The sequence below is a fragment of the Dipodomys spectabilis genome, unplaced genomic scaffold, assembly GCF_019054845.1.
Source record: "Dipodomys spectabilis isolate Male_0828 unplaced genomic scaffold, ASM1905484v1 ptg000001l, whole genome shotgun sequence".
Taxonomy (NCBI): Eukaryota; Metazoa; Chordata; class Mammalia; order Rodentia; family Heteromyidae; genus Dipodomys; species Dipodomys spectabilis.
In genome coordinates, this window is record NW_024870678.1 from 19065120 (window position 1) to 19086606 (window position 21487).

Below are 21487 nucleotides of genomic sequence, written 5' to 3' on the forward strand. Positions count from 1 at the left end.
CGCACGCGCGCGCGCACACATACACACACACGCGTGCGCAAGCAAGCGCTGTGCACGTAAAATTCCCAAGGGTAAAAACTATAATAAAAAAGTAATATGAACTAAGAGGCAATAAAAGCACTGTATTTCAAATCAATGCAATCAACAAAATGTATTTGAAGGGAAAATTAGAACCATAAAAACAATTGTTTAAATTAAACTCAAGAGCAGGTAATATTGAAAAGAAAAATAAAAGGAAACATAATGTTACAAAATAGGAAAATAGGAAAATCAACTTGTCAAATTAGATGAAATAAACTATTTATACCAAAAATGTGAATGACTAAAATTCAATCAAGAAAAAAAAGGGGACCATAAGTATAATGAAATCAAATCAATGATTCAAATAACAAAACTACTTCCAACTCTCAGTCTTTCCTCACAGTCTTTTCTTCACAAAAACAATGACAGCTTTTAAAGGCAAAGTCTACAATAGACAATCCCTAATCTATCCAGGCTTTTCCAGAAGGAAAGAAGGAAACAACTTTAAGACATAAGCTAAAAGTAATTGAGAAAAGTAATTTATGAAAAAGTCTTCAAGAAGTTTCTTCACAGCAAAGGACATACATACAAGCTAAAAAGCTACACATCATACAATAGTCTCATATCCAGAATATGCAAAGAGCTGAAGAAACTAAGCCATGAAATAATCAAAAACTCAATTAACAAATGAGTAAACAAGCTAAATAGTCTTCTCAGAAGTAAATAGGACCAAAAGACATGAAGAAATGCTCAACATCTTTGGCCATTAAGAAAATGTGAATTTAAAAAAACATTGAAATTCCATCTTACCCAGGTCAAAATGGCCATCATCAAGAATATAAACAACAACAAAAAAAAAAAGAATATAAACAACAGATGTTAGTGTGGATGTGGGGGGTAAAGGAACCCTACTACTACACTGTTCATAGGAATGCAAACTTTTTTAATCACTCTGGAAAACAGTATGGAGATTCCTCAAAAATCTAAACATACCCTATGATCCAACAATACCACCCTCTTGGGCATTTATCCAAAAGATTACAAATCAGAATACAATAAAGTCGTGTGCACAACCATGTTTGTTGCTACACTATTCACCACAGCCAAGGAACAGAAACAGCCCGGATGCCCCTCAGTGGACAACTAGATCAAGGAAATGTGGTATATATACATAATGGAATTTTACTCCTCCATTAGAAAAAAATATATTACATCATTTGCAAAAAATCTATGGACCTGAGGGAGAAAAATATTAAATTAAGTAGGCCCAGAGAGACAAAGAACACATTTTCTCTCATATATAAGCTAAAACTAATTTATAAATGTACAAGTAAACATATAGAGGATTGTATGCAAGTACATATCTCCAATTAATCAGCAAAAAATTGGCTAGAGATATGGTTCAAGTGCCAAGGAAGCAAGCCAAGCAAGCACAAGTCCCTGAGTTCAAATGCAATGGCTCTTTAAAAAAATGAATTTTATTTCTCAAGTAAAGGATCCCATATCTAGAAATACTATTTGAATGCTTAAAGCCTATTCAAAACAATCATAGCACAGTATACATGAGCAGTGAGTACACACTGGCAGAAACCATCAATGCTTATCCTGAATGACTGATTCTATATTCCTGCTGTTTAAATGCAAATTTACAACAGACTGGTATACAGGAACTATATTCACTGTACTGTGCCAATAAGAAGAGGAGATTACTTTCATGCCACACATCCAGAGAGCTCTCCTCTCTATTCAGCAACCTGTCTCACCTCCAGATCACAAGTGTATTCACTGCCATCTAGGAGAGTCACTTTACACTGTACAGTTTTGGTCTTCTTGGTAGCTTTCAGGGAAGCCTTCTCCGCCTTCAGCTCATTGGTCTGCACTTCCTTGGTCTCCCTTTTTGCTGCTTCTCCTTCAGATTTGTCAATCTGTATTTCCTTAACCTTCGCCTCTTCTTTCTCCTCCTTTACTTCTTCAGCAGGCTATCGAGGAAAAAAAAAAAATCAAGTTCATGAAAAAGCTAACCAAACTGAAAAAGTTAACAATCAAAAAGAAAATCTCTTCTGCTGTTTTTGTTTTTATGCCAGCACTGGCGCTTGAACTTAGGGTATGCACTTCCACACGTGGCTTTTTCACTCAACGCTGGTGCTCTACCACTTAAGCCACCCCTCTATTTCCAGCTTTTGCTGATTAATTAGACGGTAAGACTTTTCTGCCAGGGCTGATACCCCAATTTCCATATCTCATTCTCTAGAATAGTTAGGATTATAGGGATGTCACAAGCACCCAGCTCTTTTGGAGTTTTTTTGCTATGCTAGGCATCAAACCCAGAGCCTTATACATGCTAGGTATTTTCCAAAAGGAAAACTGTTAATAAGAGCTGTCGTAGTAGTATTAATCTAGGATCCCCAGGGCTTGGGAGGTTACAGCAGGAGGATAATGAGTTTAAGAGGACAGCCTGAGTTACACAAGACATTCCAGGCAAACTCAAATTAAACAGCTAACCTGGGGGGAGTGGGACCTTGTAGGACAGACACAGTAGCTCATGCCTATAATCCCAGCTACTTAAAAGAATTATGGCTCAAAGACAACCCAAACAAAAAAGGTTAGACATTCATCTCATCAAACAAACCAGGGGAGGTGGTATACACTTGTAATCCTAACTATGTGGAAGGTATAGGTACAGGATGATCATAGTCTAAGAACAATTCCAAGCCAAAACAACACTCCCACCTAAAAAATAAGCTAAAACAAAAGAGGCTAAGGTATATACTTCAAGTAGTACTGTACCTGCCTAGCAAGTACAAATTCAAAACAATACCACAAAAATATTTTTAAGTTATGATTATAACCACTACAAGCCTAAGGTTTTAAAGTAATTGTAATTTATGCTACAAAGGATGTTTTTCTTTATCCTCTATCCACTTTTACCAGGCAGGTAATTCGGGAATTAAATGAATAGAAGAAACTGCATCCCACAACAACAAGTTAAGTATCATTCAAATAACAGAATTTGAAGTGAATAAAATCTTATACCATAGCAAAAGCTAGGCTCCATTAGATAACCAAAATATACACATATAATTTACTTACACCCCACTGAATTCTTAAATAAATCAAAGAGTATCCTGTTTAAAAGAACGTACAGGAGTCAGGAACAGGAAGCCACGAGAACTTCTTAATAGTTTTATATTTATATATATGGTAAATGTTTTGCTTTATTATTGTGGAAATGTTTTTTAAAGAAATGACAGGAAGTCTATAGTAGAGCAATCCAAGACCTATATTCCAGTCTCATTGAGCCAAAGCACGATCTCAACAGAAGACAGCTAGAAATGGTATTTTTTTTAAGACCTTTGCCCTATGTGGTTCTGAATAACAAGCCTCTCAACACACCTGTGTCTCAGCACTGCTCACAGAAGGCTTTTCTTCCTTCACCTCCACCTTAACCTCTTGATGCTTCCTCTGAACCGTTTCTTCAGCATCACCCTTAGCCCGTCTCTCTTCTAACGGAAGGGAATCCTCTTTATCTAAGATTTGTTCTTCCATAACAGCTTGGGTAGATTCTTTTTTATCTCCTCCATCTTTGGCCACTACTAAGTTATATGACTTCTGTTTCTTAAGCCACGGGGGAATGAACCGAGAAATACCCCTGCTCTCAGATGGATCTTTCTCTCTCTTACGGCGGCGTGGACTACTTTGGCTTTCAGCTGTAGGAGATGGTTTTTCCTCTTCGGGCTCAGATGACAGATTTCTCTGATTTTCTGCTACTTCTTTAGCTTTCTCCTTGATTGCATCTGCTCCCAATTGGTCAGAGTCTCTTACTTCAGATGCAGAGCCAACTTCGGTAGTCATGGTTACAGCTTATACTGTAACAAAACAAAATCACAAAATAATATTTTACAGACTCTCCAATTTTAGTTTGATGACAAGGGAAAAGCAGGGTGGGAAGAGGTATGGCAAAGACAGAAGGGACAAGGCACACATTAAGAGGGAAGGTTCAAAAACCTAAGAGAAAATGGAGACTGCTAACTTTTAGAATTCTAAGAATCATAGAACCAAAAGAAACATCACAATAGCAGTAACTGATTCTCCACAGCAAGAATTTAAAGGGACCAACACTCAAGGAAGTAATTACTTTTATTTGGCTTCAGCTAATGATTAATAGTATCAGACCCAAATCCAGTTCTTTTATGCGTTAGTCACTTTTCAGACTGGACCCCAATCTCAAGACTCTGGGTCTTCTTATCTATGCCTCTTGCAGAGCTGAGATCACAAATGTACAAAACCACGCCTAGCTTATTAGTTGACTTTTTGCCTAGGCAGGTCTTAAACTGTGATATTTCCGATTTCCACCTCACAAGTAGCTCTAAGTGGATGTATTTTTTTTTTGTTTTTGTTTTTTGTTTTTTGCCGGTCATGGGGCCTGAACTCTGGATCTGGGCGCTGTCCCTCAGCTCTCAGCTCAAGTGCTCTACCACTGGAGCCACAGCGCCACTTCTGGCTTTTTCTGTTTATGTGGTACTGAGGAATCGAACCCAGGGCCTCATGCTTGCAAGGCATGCACTCTACCGCTGAGCCCTCTAAGTGGATGTATAAGTCACCATGCCAGGCCCTGTCTTCCAACATTAAATCCTCTAATTCATTATCACTATTCAAATGCAGGAAAAGGTATTCAAACCATAACCAAAAACCAAATCTTCAGTGAGCCCAACCTGAAACACATTTTTGTTCGTACACATGACTTGAAGACTAAACTACATAAAGGTATTATAGGGGCTGGGAATGTGGCTTAGTGGTAGAGTGCTTGCCTAGCATGCATGAAGCCCTTAGTTTGATTCCACAGTACCACATAAACAGAAAAAAACAGAAGTGGTGCTGTGGCTCAAGTGGTAGAGTGCTAGCCTTAAGCAAACGAAGCCCAGGGCTTACAGGGTTAGAAAATTCATCTAATGATTTATACTGTCACAATTATATTTTACATAAGAGGGACTTTTCAAGTGCTTGCTGTTTCTCTTCCCTAAGGAGAGAAGTTTTCTGAGTACTAGCATCCTAGCCAATGGGTAATGCCACAGCTGTCTTCCAAAGTGGCACAAATATGTGTGTGCTTAAAAAGACAACCTAAAGAACAACTGCTTAAAGGCATACTTGAGATACAAATCACATGCTAAAAAATTCATCCTGCTAATATACTTTTATTGGTTTTGAGTATATTCAAAAAATTGTATAGTATTTTTATCATTCTGAAAAGAAATATGGCTAGGTGCCAGATTTCACACCTGTAATCCTAGCTACTCAGCAGGCTGAGATCTGAGGATCACAGTTCAAAGCCAGTCCAGGCAGTAAAGTCCATGAGACTTTTAACTACGATTAACCGTGACAAAACTGGAAGTGGCGCCATAGCTCAATGTGGTAGAGTGCTAGCCTTGAGCAAAAGAGCTCAGGGACAGAGTCCAGGCCCTGAGTTCAAGCCCCATGACAGACAAAAACAAAAAAACAAACAAAAAAAACTTACTTACTAAATTAGCGATATCACAGAGAATAATTACATGTGAAATTATGTGGCCACGTAATCAAAACTAGGTTGATGGACAAAGGTAAATACAAAGTGTGAAAACAGAGAGAGCACTGATAAGCCACAGTGAAGCTTTACAAAATAGTGCTCAGCCTCCACTGTATTTAAGAACTCCAGAGTTGATTCATGTTGCTCATTCAATTCAAAGGTACAAGAGTGATTAACAATGGAAATAGCTAATTGAGATTGTGAATATGAACCATTAAAAGTAGATAGATAGATAGGTAGATAGATATAAGTATGTTCTTAAAATAGTTTCAAGAGCTAAGCAGAGCTTAAAAACAAATACTACCTTATTTTTTGATAATGGTTTCTTCAACAAATTACCACCATATATAGAAAATGATAGTGCACCAGTTACCATGTATATGACCCTCAGCATTTGAGTTATACACATGCCTTAAGCGCTATCACACAGGAAAATGGACACTGCTGTGCAGCAGAATTCCCACTAAAATAAAAGCCTCATGAAGCTGGTCACCAATGGCTCATGCCTATAATCTTAGCTACTCAGGAGGCTGAGATCTGAGGATCACAGTTTGAAGCCAACCTGGTCAGGAAAGTCTGCAACACTAACTCCAATAAATTACCCAGAAAAACGGAATCATGGCTCAAGTGGTAGAGCATTAGCCTTGAGTAAAAGCAGCTCAGGGACAGTGCCTAGGAGCCCTGAGTTCAAGCCCCAGGACCAGTAGGGAAAAAACAAAATGAAACAAAACAAAACAAAACCTCTATGAGGGCTGGGATCTTTCTTTCATTTACTACTAAGTTCCTACTGTCTAGATTGGAACATACACGGTGGTCAGTAATTATTTACTGAATGAGTAATATTGCATTATCTAGTACAGTATCCTCATTTTCTTTTATTATCAAGGAAACAGACTCAGAAGCTAGTTTTGCCTAATTTAAAAAGTTAAATAAGCAGAGCCAAACTAAAGTTTCCAAACTGTAACAATGTTCACAGCAGTAATCTTTAATTACAATTACCCTAAATCCATTATTAGTATAGTTATATAACATACTAAGTAAAGACCTTCTTACTTATCATCAAGCAAAAAAGAACACCACTGTTGAACAGCCAGCCCATTAGACAAGCATGTGGCTTTGACACAATTATCATGCTGGCAAGCTCCATCTGGGTTGATAAAAGTGTTCCTTATTGTGACAGCTCCATGAGAAAACGCATGCATCATTTACCATGCAACCAAGCAGAAAACTATCATCAGTAGAGGACCAGTACTGCTTAGGACTTGCAGTACTGAAAAAAATATCATTCTGTATTTTCTTAGACTTAAGGAAAAAAATAAAACGGAGGTGTAAATTCCACAGTGCTGTCTATATTGTTAGCTTAAAGCACTTACCATATAATATATTGCTTGAAGCACAGACCCTTAATCAACATACTACAACAAGCAAAGCAAAACAGACAAATATACAACTCCACATGCCCACAAAGAGCTTCAAGTAAGGAGCTCTTTCTAATTATTAGGTCCAGATGTTTCTTTAAAGAACTTGGGCTACTCTGCAAGTCCTTCTGGTTCAGATAATCCTTGGGGAAGTTGATGGCATGACTGCCAGTTAAGCAACCTCTGTCCTCTGCTGAGCTTAGGAGCAATATGAGGCCTTTGATTTATTTTAGCAGAACTCAAGACATTATTTAAGGGCCTAAGATTTACAAAAATAGGGACGTATGTGCATTTGTAAACTTTAACAACAGTGGTGAGAGGACAAAGGGAGGTTTTTGTTCAAACTTTTTGTTAACAAAGCTCTGCAACAAATAACTACAACCAGAAACTTAAACAATATTGACAATGTGAGGACACTTTTAATTTAGCTATTTTCCAGACCTGACAAAATTAATCTCCTATCTGCTATTGTCTTGAGTAAGTAGAGAATATATAGAACATCTTGCTGACGCTAGTCACTTCACTTTCACACCCTACAGCCTAAGTTCAAAATCCAATATTGCTGGGCACTGGTGGCTCACACCTGTAATCTTAACCACTTAGGAGGGAGCTGAGATCTAGAATAAAAGTTCGAAGTCAGCCTGGGCAGGAAAGTCCATGAGACTCTTATCTCCAATTAATCAACAACCAAAAACAAGCCAGAAATAGAGCTGTTCTTGTAGGAGAGCACTAGCCTTGAGCAAAAGCAGCTCAGGACACTGCCCAGACCCTTAAAAGTTCAAGCACCAGGACTAGCCCTTAAGAAATAAAAAAAGGGGCTGAGTAGGTGGCTCAGTGGTAGAGCACTTGCCTTGCATGCCTGAGGCCCTAGGTTCGATTCCTCAGCATCACATAAGCAAAAAGAAAAAAGCCGGAAGTGGCGCTGTGGCTCAAGTGGTAGAGCGCTAGCCTTGAGCTGAAGAGCTGAGGGACAGCGTCCAGGCCCAGAGTTCAGGCCCCACAACCTGACCCAAAAAAAAAAAAAAAGGAAAGAAAAGAAAAAAAAGAAATAATAAAAAATAAAAACAAAATCCTTCCATTATCTTCCACCAATACATCAAATGTAAGAAAAATGAATAGAGGAATCCAAGTATAGGAGTGATTCAGCAGCGACCTAACTCTACGTGGGAAATAATGGAATGATACTTCTCAAATTTAACAAACTTTTTAAAGGAGGAGTGGGGAGAGACAATATCTAGAAAAAGACATGAAATAACAAAAACAGGAAGACAGAATAGACTACAAAAGCTAGGGATGTAGTTCAGTGGCAGAAAAGCACGCTAAGCTTTTTTCAATCTCAACATGATAGAAGGCAGGGAGAAACAGGAAAGAAGCAAAAGGAGAAGGGAAAAGAGAAGGAAAAGGGAGGAGGGAAAACAGAAGACAAACTTCAAGTCCTTTCGCTTGTAGGTTTATTTTTTCTTAAGTATCAGAAGGTCTAGAGAATGCTATAACCTCTATTTAAATAAGTAAAAATACGTTAAAAAGAAATTATTTGTCAGTTTGTATTATCTATATGCTAGAGATAAACAAGAATCACTTTTTAAATAACATAATGCTACCCATCTTAACTTTAATGTGTTACACTTATTTATTTTTAAAGAAAGATAAAGGACCTAATAGAAAGACAGACTTTCTATAAAGATGTTAACTAACATCTGGATGAAATTAAGCTTATACATTCAAAAGATATGAACTTGCAACTCTTTGCTAGTTTAAGTCTGGGCAAGATCAGGTTTCATTCAGAGCATGTATTTCCTTTGCTCATTCTCCTTTTTAACAGAACACACGTTTTATTCAGCTTCCCTCCCCCTTCCACATGTTGTGTAGCCAAAGCTGGCTCCAGAGACATTAAAAGGATAGATCCTGGTGGTGTATGGCAATCAGGGTCTCCCACTCACTGCCAAGAAAATATACAGAAAGTCTGCTGGTAGACTTCTGGGAAAGATCTCTCCCGCTCAAAAGAGACAGGAAGTAGTAGACCTCTGGGCTTCCTCTGATTTCTGATATGCAAAACTAGAAATGCTACCACTGTCCTGAATCCATTGAGAAAGACAGCTAGAACACCCTGACAGGAGTCACAGAAGAGAAGTCCACTTCCTATTCACACCACACGAGACGACATACAGTACACTATGGTTAAACATTTGAGTTCAAGATTTCAGCTACTTGAAACCAAAAGCACCCTAATAGCTCTTGCTGTCTGAAGAAAGCATTAGAAAGCCTTAAAAAACTAGGAGCACATACAGATCTCAGGTAATCATTATTCACCACTACTTTTTAATTACCTTCATAACTAAGAATCATGGATTTCAAAGTTTTAGGATATGTCCACATACTTGATTTTAATATCTTAGATAATACTGAAACAAAAAATTAACTTTTTAACAATGCTAATAAGAATCAAGCAAAAAGAAAAAATCACAAGAGTCAGAGTAACATTCCTGTCTAGCTGGGTACTGGTGACTCACATCTATAATCTGAGATACTGAGGGGGCTGAGATCTAAGGATCACTCACTATTCAAACTCAGCCTGGACAGAAAAGTTCATGAGATTTGTAGCTCCAATTGCTAGCAAAAAGCCAAAAGTGGAGATGTGGCTCAGGTAGCAGAGTGCCAGTCTTGAAGAACTACATAAGCAAACACAGCACAAAGACAGTCATTAAGGATCTTAATATCACTGTTCTCACAATCATCATACATATAACCTTTCTAATACTAGATTGCCAGGCAAGTCAACAGCACAAACAGGTAAACATCCTACAGATATCCAGAACTCACCTGGCTCTCCATGGATCTATATATGTTTTATGGTCAGAAATATTGATGACCTACATTTATTCAAATTGCTTTTCTAAGGTACAGTCCTAAATCTAATAGCCAGATCTGAAGTGATACTCTTTCTCTGAGAAGTTAGTATTTATCTAACATTTGGACAAAATAGCACAACGGTTTAAAAGGAACAGAATAACCATGGACACGTTAACCTTGCTAAGTTCCAATTTCCTCCTAAGAAAAACAGATAACATGGATAGTTCTAAGGATTAAATTATACTATTAAAAGGCTGGCACACAATAAATTCATAATACACGATGAGCCACTGTCATCAGATAGGAATTCTATGAACAAAGGCAATATTTCTGCTGTTCATTAAAAATAGTTACATCAAAATACCAATGATATTAGCTATTTGCTGAACAGAGCTCTAAAAGCTCTGTACATAGTAATTCTAAAACTCTTCACAATCTTTGAGGTATGAAGTAAAGTAATTCCCAGGTTACAGATGAAGAAAGTAAAATTAGTACATAAAGTCACATAATCAGGTATAACTGTGAGAGCCAAGATTTAAATCCTTTCTAGTTCCTAAACTTACGCAATACTATTAACCAACTGCAAAATGGCTTCACTATTGTGTAATCAATATCTTGCATGATGCTAGGTAATAATTATAACATTGAGGGAGCTCTAAGTCGCTCTTTGCCCTATAGATTTCACTGACTATCAGGATGTAGGATGGGTCAGTACCTTATTTCTTCTTTCAAAACAAATGCTTGAGTACTTTTATAGATTATGCAACAAACATACAGACAACAGAATCTTCTCTCAGGACACAGCTAGCAACACTGGCATTAATATGTAGTCAGACAACTTGTTAATTTTAGTCATCTAAATTCATAAATTACCACTAAAGTTTTAAAGTTATTATTTTCTTAAAATTATCATTATCAACTCTTTTGGAAATGATATAATACTCATTTACTGAACACGATTAAACACTCAAAAAACACAAAGTTTCATGCTTTTTAAAAAGCATTCTCTGGCTGGGAAGATGGCTCAGTGGTAGAGTGCTTGCCTTGCATGCATGAGGCCCTGGGTTCGATTCCTCAGCACCACATAAGTAAAAAGAAAAAAGCCGGAAATGGCGCTGTGGCTCAAGAGGTAGAGCACTAGCCTTGAGCTGAAGAGCTGAGGGAAAGCACCCAGGCCCAGAGATCAGGCCCCACGACCGGACCCAAAAAATAAATAAATAAATAAATAAAAAGCATTCTCAGTTATATTTAGTATTTAGGACTGGAGGCATGGTTCAGGGTAAGAGCACCTCCTTAACAAGCATCAAGTTCTGAGTTCAAACTCTAGTACTGCCGAAAGAAAGGAGGAAAAGAGGGAGGGTGGGAGGAAGGAAGGAAGAAAAGAAATTACATTTGGCAAAAACCCAATTGTTATCTAGGGGAATTCAAATAATCTAAATAAAAAGCCTGGTTATATACTGACTAGACATCAAAAATTCAAAACAAGTATACTGTATTTGTTCATATAACTAAAGGGTGAACACAGAGTTGACAAAGATACAGAAGGGAGAAAGGAACATAAAAGGACACTCAATGAATCTGAAGTAAAAGAAATGCAACTAAATATTCACAAGTTTAATCCTGTTACTGAGCAAGTGTATGAGAATCTAAGAGCAGGTCCATTCCTGAATAGTCACTTCTAGAAACTAAACTGCTAGTCACTTTGCCAAATTTGACTCATGGTAATGAATCCTACAGATACACATCTGTATATGTGTACTTTATGTACATAGTACACATAATTACTTTTTGTACTTAATTGTTTTATGTACACTATGTTACAGCAAAGTTTCAGCATGTATCAACAGGAGGCTTTATACTACATTAATACACTTTAACAGTTATGAAATTAAAAATAAGAAATATTTAAACTCCAGTTATGGAAATAACTCAAGGTACAGTATTGTCAATACAGCCAGATTCAGAAAGTAGATTTGTATCATATGGAGTATCTGATATGCTTTTAGTTGAAAGTGTGTAAGAAGCATAAGTATGTGTTCACACATATATTCCTGTGTATGTGAAAGAAACTGGGGGAAAATACAAAAAAGAAACTGACTTACAGAGACTGTTACATGGTAATGGTAGATGAGGTACAGAGATGCAGATGTACTTAAGTACTTTATTAGGAGAACAATGTGCAATATGCATTAGTGAAAATCATCATGGACAGACAATACAAGTACCTCAAGTGACTAGCAAAGTCACATCAGTGCTACCATGCCATATCACATAGCTCTAGCCACATAAGTGGACAGAATGAGCACAGAAACTTTGCAGTCTAGTCCAGCTCAGCAGAAACAGGACAGTCCAAAACAGAATTGGTTTCCTTATATATGAATTCATCTATATCCTCAAAGGAACTCATTTCTGATAGATTCCAATTCAACATACCTTACAAACCAACCTGGTCCCATGAAGATTGCTTTGTTGTGTAATATAAGTGCAATGCCTAAAACTTTTAAAATTGTATTTTTAAAGTACTATTGGCTGTTCGTTTGAAAGGAGAGAGATGGGTGGGGGGTTGGGGGGGCAGGGAGAAGATCCTGAAAAATCTTGTTATTTTATCCTTCTGACCTCAGTATGAAGTTGAACAAAAATAAGAATAATGTTGATGCTTATGTAGGCAAACCAAAACAGGTTTTTCCTATTTCTGCTAGAGGAATGGGAACTTGGAAATTTCTTCAAGTTGAGGACATTTTTTAAAAGAACAAAATGAAATAGTAAGATTCTTACCAAGTGTGTAAGGTAGTCACACATAAACAACACTCCCAATCTCTTTCAGTGGCTTCCTCTTCATTTATAGGAAAAAGCAGAAAAAAGAAAAACAACACTCTCTGGGCTTATAAGCACATGTTTCCTGTCCACACCTCTTTCCAGCTCCACATCTGCTACGATGCTCCCCACACGAGGATGAAATGTTTGTATGATGAGTAATTGTATGTTCCAGTGAAATCTAGTCAATAAACAGCTTTGGGGATGTACCCTGTCTTTGGACACATTTATTTGAACTATAGTCGCATAATGCCCTATAGCACATCATACTCATGAGCATTTTCTTCCAGTGATGACAAGGCTCAGAGCAGAGCCAGTACTAACCATCTCCCTTGACATAATAGATACTAAGAAGTATATCATTTATGAGATCATCTCAGCTATCCAATGCAAAAGATCACCACATGGCCTCATTATAAAATTATACCTACTTGTATCAAATCTCCAACCAGTTTACTACCATTTCTGTATAAACTCTAAATCTGTGAGTTACAAAATAATAGCAGAGGTTTAGGAAGCTCTTTTCAAATAAGCTAATGACAAATCCACCAAGGTTAACTGCACAGGATAAACACACAGGCTGCAGACGCTGCATTTTAATAGGTCACAAGACAAAAGCTTGTCAAAGTCAATCAACTCCCCACATTGTGACAAGTCCACCAAGCTGGAGCCTATTCTGAGCTCATACTTTTAAATCCTCTTCTCTGTAAGCTTTGGAAGGCTGTAGCAGACAGACATAAATACCTAAACCTTATCAAAAAAAAAAAAAAAGTATTAAAATTTTGGTGATTAGCTCTTCTGGCATTTTAAATATTTATAGCATGGCCAGAAAGTAATTAAAGTAAATTCAGAGTATGTATTTTTTAAATTAAAGTTGAATCTTCTTTTGTTACAGTGAGATCAAATGTTAAAACTAGTCCATCGGTCAACCTGACTACTAGAATGTTAGAATTATGGACCTTCCAAACCTAGAGTGAGCAAAGCCAGTTTTCTCCCAGCAGAAAAAACTGTTAATTACAATGGAATTAAAGACAGACATGCCATTTAGAATGCTTTAAAACCTTCCTTTTTTTTAAAGAATAAAAAGTATTTCTACTGTGAGCACACTAGTTTAGTTCAAAACTACTTTCCTTAATAAAAATTTCAACTAACTATTGTTAGGTGGTGGTAGCTTCACGTTTTTACTTCAGTTAAATATAATTTTGGATGTAATATTCTCGAAGTTCAACATCTACAGAAGTGATTTGGCAGAGGATTCTTCTGGAAAGTATGCCAGGCCTTTACAATTCAGACAAAACTAATGTTAAAATTTAATTTACTTTCCTAACTTTACTTTCTTGGTGGTCATGCTAAAATTACAGGTCATCAATATATAATATAATCAATACAGAAATATTATAAAGGAAAGGGACCACTGACTGTCCAGATCATCAGGAATGAACTCAACAGCTATCATTTATTCAGTCCTACATATAGGTTGCCAATAATTTGGAGACAATTCTTGTTTGCTGGGACATGGAAAATTTAAGCCACCCTCTTCCCAAAATACCATGAAGTTCTTTAATGCATTCCCTACAGTATCAACAGTAAAGAAAGAATTAAAGAGATCATTTGCCACTTGCAGTGGCACAGGGTTTTCCTAAAGGAAGATTATGATGGGTAGATTATTTTTTAAAAAAGCACAAGGAAAATTTTTTGCAAGTGTAAATGTTAGACTCTAGTTAAATTGTGAGTTTTCACATTTTCTTCAATATGACAAGATTAAGTATTCAACAACAGAAGATGTTGATACTTATCCTTAGCAATATTTATGTAGAGTATGATAATATCTAACCAACATACAGTTCTTGATAACTGAATTACAAATTTAAACATGTGATAGCTATATTTCAACTTCCTTTAATCAAAGAAATTAAAGTGAAAACAATTAGCAAAATTTGCAACCTTTACCATGTTAAAAGTAACTATACATTTAATTTTACATAGGATTCATAGTGCTTTAGGAGGTACCTTTTATATAATTTATCACTCCATAACAATGAAAAGAAATCAATCATGAACAGTAGGACAAGTAGATAAAATAAACCAACTAGCTTCATTATTCTGACAGATCAAACCTAAACAGGTTATTATATGAAAGATAATCTACCAAAATTCAACCTCTGCCTAGAAAAGTGCAAATTAAATGGTTTAAAACTAAACTCTAAGCACCTAAAAATGTTTCTCCCAAGACTTGGTTCAAATATAACAAAACATATTCTTTCCTTCGCTAGCCAACATACACACCCAAATTCTATCTAGTCTGTACATTAGTACATCTTTTCAGTCCCCTACATACTTAATCATATATGCAACAGCAAATTTTCTTCAGGAGTAGAAACAATCATATTCCACAAATCCCAAAGGCTAGAACAGAAATGTTCGAAGTCTCCCCCAGAGTATACATACACAGCTTGTAAGCACATCAAGCTTTCTCTCTGCTGCTTCCTGTCATTGGAAGCTACAGACAGCTCATGGAAACCCAGTCCAAAGCTTAATGAGCAAAACTGACCCCACCCAGGCCAGACCCTGTTAGAGAAAGGCCCAGCTTGGTTCCAAGTCACTTCATTCCACAGCTAGAAAGTCTCCTACTGTCTGTTATAACAGCCAAATGAAGAGTCCTTGTACATAAAGACTAGTTTTATGACTAAACTTTAATTATAATTTTTATAATTTTCACTACTTAAAAATTTGACAGTACTGGCTTGGCTTTGCTTCTCCATCTAAAACTTTGTAATTATTTTTACCATTCTAATCCATTCTATGAGTAGATTACATACAATATATGCTAAAAGAGTATGTACCCAACAGACAGCCAATTCACTTTAATTATAAACTACTAACAACTGTCAATAATATATTTTCAGACCTAGAAAAACCATGCAGACAGATATTCAATCTATACTGATAAAATGCCTACTTTGTGTAAGAATGACATCATAAATAAAAAGATACTTGATTTAACATAATATCATGCATAATATAGCTGATCATTCTAAATTGTCTATTCTAAACTGAGAAGTGCCTGAAAGTAAAACAGTCTTACATTGGTGAAGTGAATATATATATATATATATATATATATATATATATATACACACACACACACATGGAAATACATAACTCACTAAAAAAATGTGCCAATTCTAAAATATGGGACAAAACAATCTGAGAAAAACATCATCTTCTCAACCTTCCAATAGTGTCCACAATTCACATCTGAAGTTCTTTTCCAGTATGAGTACTTAATGTTAACAATTTAGAACTGAGACAGATTGAAATGTATATACTGTTACTATTTTCCTCTCTGATAGACTGTTCTCTTATTAGGCAGTTCCTACTTGGCAATGAGTGATTATCTGTTCATGTTCACCCAGAGAAGTCTTAAAAAGGGAAGAAGGGTCTCTCCTAATCATGATGAAAAAGCTTGATATTTAAGTAAACAAGATGTCACTTGATAAGAGAAAAGGTTAACCTTTCCTTATGAGTTACTGAAATTAAGTTCCTGTACCAGCTTCCCAAAGGATCTGTGAGAATGTACAAACAAAAAACTTTCTAAAAAGTCATTCTATACAGTAACAGTAACTATGACCATTCATCACAGTTCAATGGATCACAAAATGGCAATCGGACCGTTTTTGAGTAACATCAATTTTATTTAATTTGGAATATAATTTATTCAAAATAAGTTATTCCCACTTGTTTATTAGAAATGTATTTTTGCTGGGTGTGGGTGGCTCACACCTATAATCCTAGCTACTCAGGAGGCTAAGCTCTGAGGATCGCAGTCCAGCCCCAGCAGGAACGTCCAAGAGACTCCTATCTCCAATAAACCACCAGAAAACCAGAAATGGCGCTGTGGCTCAAGTGATAGAGTGTTAGCCTGGAGCGGAAGAGCTAAGGGACAGTGCCCAAGCCCAGAGTTCAAACCCTACAACCAACCAAAAAAAAGAGAAAAGAAATGTATTTTTAGTAAACACTGGTAGTATTGATTGCAAATTTATTACACTATACTTACTCAAAAAATTATTGGCTCCGATCATGTTTCAGAAGCCCATCACTCTGGAATCCAGAAGTCTGAAAGTCTGAAAGCCACTAACCTATATTACTAGCTCCAGTGAATTGCACATTAGTATATCTCCCAGCTCTATGTCAGACATCTCTTATCCCCTTGCCTCCTAACCTCTTTCCTTACTCTTCTACTACTAAGGAATGAAATGTGCCTCCCTAAAACTATGATGAACATCATCTTACAGTATGTAACAAGATACAAGCTTTGGAAGCAACTAAGTTTACATGCAGTTGTTAGAATCGACCCAAATATTGGAACTAAAGCCCTCATGACATGAGATACAGAGATACAGAGAGTTTTAAGATACAGAGAGTTTTAAAGCACTATGATGTAGAAACCAAAACTGAAGAAATTAAGTGAGTTCCTAAATTCACATACCTAGTAAGTAGTTGAACAAAAAGGTAGACCAATTTGGCTTCAAGGCAATGAAGTTTCTTTTTTCTTTTTTTAAAATCCCACTTACCTCTATTTTAAATTCACTCTTGTCCAGATAAGTAAACTGAACCCAGAGAGATGAAATAACTTAGAAAAAGTTTTGTTCACTCTGTTATTAGCAGAAAAAGATGTAACTAGGGCCCATTGCTATTTAAACTATACATTTCTAGGAACCTTTTAGACACATTCAAGTGAAGAAATACAAATGTGTTATTTGAAAACTGACTGCCGGTACCAGTGGCTCATACCTGTTATCCTAGCTACTCAGCAGGCTGAGATCTAAGGATCACAGTTCAAAGCCTGCTCAGGTAGGAAAATCTGCAGAACTCATATTTCCAATTAACTACCAAAAACCACAAGGGGCTCTGTGACTGGTAGAGCACTAGCTCTGAGCAAAAAAGAAAAGCCGAGGGATATTGTCCAAAGCCCTGAGTTCATGCCCCAGGATGGGACATGGACACACACACACACACACACACACACACACACACACACACACACACACACACATTGACATTTGTATTAAAATACCTGTTTTGGTACCATCTTATAACTGGAAATTGAAAGTTTATCCTCAAAATATCATTTTTTAAAAATCAGCTGTACATATCTTGCCCATGTAATTGTAACCCCTGTGTATAGTACTTTCACAATAAAAAAATCAGCTGTACAGACTATTTTCCTTTATTTGCGTATATCAATTTGTATAATTTCATTTTGGTGGGGGGGGGGGATGGGATTGAACTCAGGGCCTCCCTCCAGGTAGGCAAGTGGTCCAGCACTTGAGCAGTTCCACCACTTGAGCTACACGTAGGGCCCAATACAGAGCTTTATATCAAACCCAGACTTCTTGACACTTTGAAATTATCTATCTCATACAGATCAAAGTGAAATTTAATAAAATGTAGAAGATCTAGTTATTTCAAACAACAACTCATAGCTCCAAAATCATAAGGAACACAAAGGGACCAGAAAATAAAGTTATCAGTGTTGCAGAAGAGACTATGAATAACACAGAGTTTCCTTGAGTGGTCCCATGCCTACTGGCCAACATCTGCCGAAGAAGTTATCATTTGTATTGCCAGGAAAGAAAGCAGACAACACAATTTCCTGGCATAATTCTAAGACCAAGTAAAACATTCTCAGTAATTGTCACCATGTTGTCGTCATAGTCATCATCGTTGTCATCGTCTTCCTCCTCCTCCTTCCCCTCCTCCTCCTCCTCTTCCTTCTTTTTTCTTCCTTCTCCTCCTTTCTTCTTCCTCCTTTCTTCCTCCTCTTCTTTCTTCTTCTTCTTCTTCCTTTTCCTCTTCCTCCTCCCTCCTCTTCCTCCTCCTCCTCTTCCTCCTTCTTCTTCCTACTGATTTAAAGGAAATCCAATCTTCCCACCTATAGGCATCATCAAAAACTATACACTGAACAATGTTTTGTATCTTCAAACAGATGAATTTCACAAGGCTTGTAAAATTTTCTACATTTCATGGGATCATTGCTATTGATACAACTGATGTCAGCAGGAAGCAGAGAGTGGGGGGCAACTTTTTTTTTTCCACATTAATGCCTTGGTTCCAGTATACAAGTTCCCTACTGATCACATATTAGTACAGTTTAACTTCTCCCAGGCTCTAAATTCACAGTAATTTATCGCCATCACCTCCAAAATTTTTTCTATCCCAGACATGTTCAACTACATTAAAACAAGAACATTTTGTAAATGTAGTATTAGAAAATAGTGCAGATCTATGGGAGTCTGGGAAAGAAATACAATGTATGACCCTAGATTTTATAAGGAATATCAAGAGAAAGTGTAAGCAACTAAGGAAAAGAAAAAAAAAAGACTAACAGGGTAAAATATAATCAGAGTAATTTTTTTTGTGTGAACATACTGTACAGAGGGGTTATAATTACATGGGCAAGATAATGAGTACATTTCTTATCAAGCATTGCAGCCTCCTCCTTTGTTTACCCTTCACATCCCTTCCCAGCCTCCCCCAGCCCCCCAAACACAATTCTCCCCACCACCACCAACCCCCCCCACCCCGCACCAAAGTTGTAAAGTTCGTTTTCGACATGACAACTTGTACTTCTCATTGTTGCAACGAGTCCACCTGTATCCTTAAACGACTTGTTTTTCTCCATCTCCTCCACAAATTATACCGACATCAAATATAGTGAAAGCAGGGCAGTTAGTTTTTAACAGATCTCAAAGTCATTAGGACATTTTAAAAGAAATTAACCATAAAAGTAAAAAGCCATTACTTTTAAAATTATAAAACCAAACTAATACAGTAATCCCATAGATAATAGGGTCTTATTTTAATTCTATTTTATGGTTGTCAAAAGACAAAATTACCACAAATTCAATTTCAAGCTTTTCCTCATTCTATAGAATGAATGTTCCAATGAGCTAATTAGAGGAAGTCGGCTTTAAAGAAACAAGGGCTAAGGGAAGTAGAAACAGAACAACAATAAAAACATGAAAATACCTCTGTACCGTATTCTCACAATTTTAAAAAAAAACGAAACTAGACTGATCCTTTCAAAGTCACCTTTCTTGTAGTATGCCAGTTTAGGTAAACTGATTAGCTACTGTGGGGTTCTGTGGCTTTTTTGTTTGTTTTGGTTTTGAAAATTGGCCCTCTTCTGAATTCAATTTGATTACTGGGCACCTACACGGCTTCTTTGTGGTTTTGGTCTGGTTTGCTGGAAACTAGTTCCAAGAGGGTAGTCCAGACAATAGTGCCCCAGAAATTCTAGTGAAAATGTCTAAGAAATATTTTCAGAGTTCCTCCTTTGCATTAAATACTGGTCTAGGTAGGTGTTAAGGACCTAGTGAAAATCCTTCCCTACATGACCTGGAGGGAATTCACAGTCCATCAGGGAAGACAACACAAACAAATCATCTCCCAATACGTGATAAGGTCTAAGAGAGAGTCACTGAAAAGGGAATGGAGAAGTGATCAACTCCCTTGGGAAGCCAAGGAAAGCATTACAAGTTTCCATTGCTTAGGCTCACGTTTCTTATACTCTAAGGGAGCATGAGTTTGTTTCTGATAGGTAGCAATGATACCCACCCAGTATTAAGATTTAAAGAAATAAAAACTACCTATTACAAAATCTACTAGAAACACAGTAAAACAATGACCTGGCTAACAACTGCACAATATTTTACAAACAAAATGGGCTTTTTTTGAGGGGCCTGAACTCTGGGCCTGGGCACTGTCCCTCAGCTCTTCAGCTCAAGGCTAGCACTCTACCACTTGAGCCACAGCGCCACTTCCGGTTTTTTTTCTTTTTGCTTATGTGCTGAGGAATCGAACCCAGGGCCTTAGGCATGCAAGGCAAGCGCTCTACCACTGAGCCATCTTTCCCAGCCCCGGGCTTTTTTAATAGAATCAAAAGTTAGAGCCAAATGGACGTACTTATACTTTTTGCTTTTGATAGATGGGAAATGTAAGGCCAAGTTATATATATAGTGATCAGTGATGAGGCTAGATAGATTAGATAGATTAGATTCTGAGTAGTAATGCCCTGCCTGAATGAGAAATGAGATGGAAAACAATTGTGAAAAGAGAAAAATGAAATGAGGCTCTTATTTCTTTCCAACAGACAAGAAACAAACAGCTCTGACATGGAAATCCTGCACACTTAAAACACTCCCAATTCTGCTCCAACCTGTCATCCTAAACCTAAGAAAACTCCTATACCTTTCTCCTTTCCAAAAATAAAAGGATTATTGTCAAAAAAATTATTCATTCCTTCTAATGTGAAGAAATATTACATTTATACTCAAACAGCAATGTTCTCATGTTGTCATTTAGCTATGCTTATAAAATAAAGATATCAGCAATCTGTCAATAATAGTATGGTAGCAGGAATCAAAGACCAGATAATCATTCTAACAGCTGCTGGTAAACTGCAAACATTAAATGAATGCAGGTCAAAATTAAGCATAGAATTTCAACAGTCAAAAACTCCATCGAGGGTTTTTTTCTTGAAATACTTGAATGTATCACTATATTTAACTTCTGTTCCTACAAGAACATGTAAACATCAACGTAAGATTCACTACAAAAACATTCTGTATAAAGGTGAGCATTTCTTCTACCAGGGCAACTGGAGAAATGTTAAGGTATCTGTAAAAAGCAGCAGCCAGCTTCAAATCAAGGGCACCATAGGGGAGGGAAATACACCACCACCTGGGCCTCTTCCTTTCAGCTATATAACCATCACCTTCCATCTGTACATGAAATCCACAGTGGCCTACCTAGTTTGAGA

At 36.9% G+C, this 21487-nt stretch overlaps 1 protein-coding gene across 14 annotated transcripts in view; it reads right to left on the reverse strand.

The window, feature by feature from the left end:
• Epb41l2 (erythrocyte membrane protein band 4.1 like 2) overlaps window positions 1-21487 on the reverse strand; it is a 174494-nt gene that overhangs the window by 91490 nt on the left and 61517 nt on the right. For 13 of the 14 annotated variants that reach the window (XM_042673739.1, XM_042673812.1, XM_042673796.1 and 10 more), the window contains exons 2-3: window positions 3415-3887; window positions 1785-2000 (exon numbers count right to left, since the gene is read on the reverse strand). In XM_042673739.1, coding sequence (XP_042529673.1) covers window positions 1785-2000; window positions 3415-3873 — 675 coding nt within the window. In that variant the 5' untranslated portion in view covers window positions 3874-3887. Of the gene's footprint in view, window positions 1-1784; window positions 2001-3414; window positions 3888-15111; window positions 15152-21487 lie in introns of those variants that run through there. The other variant, XM_042673712.1, reaches the window with a different exon arrangement.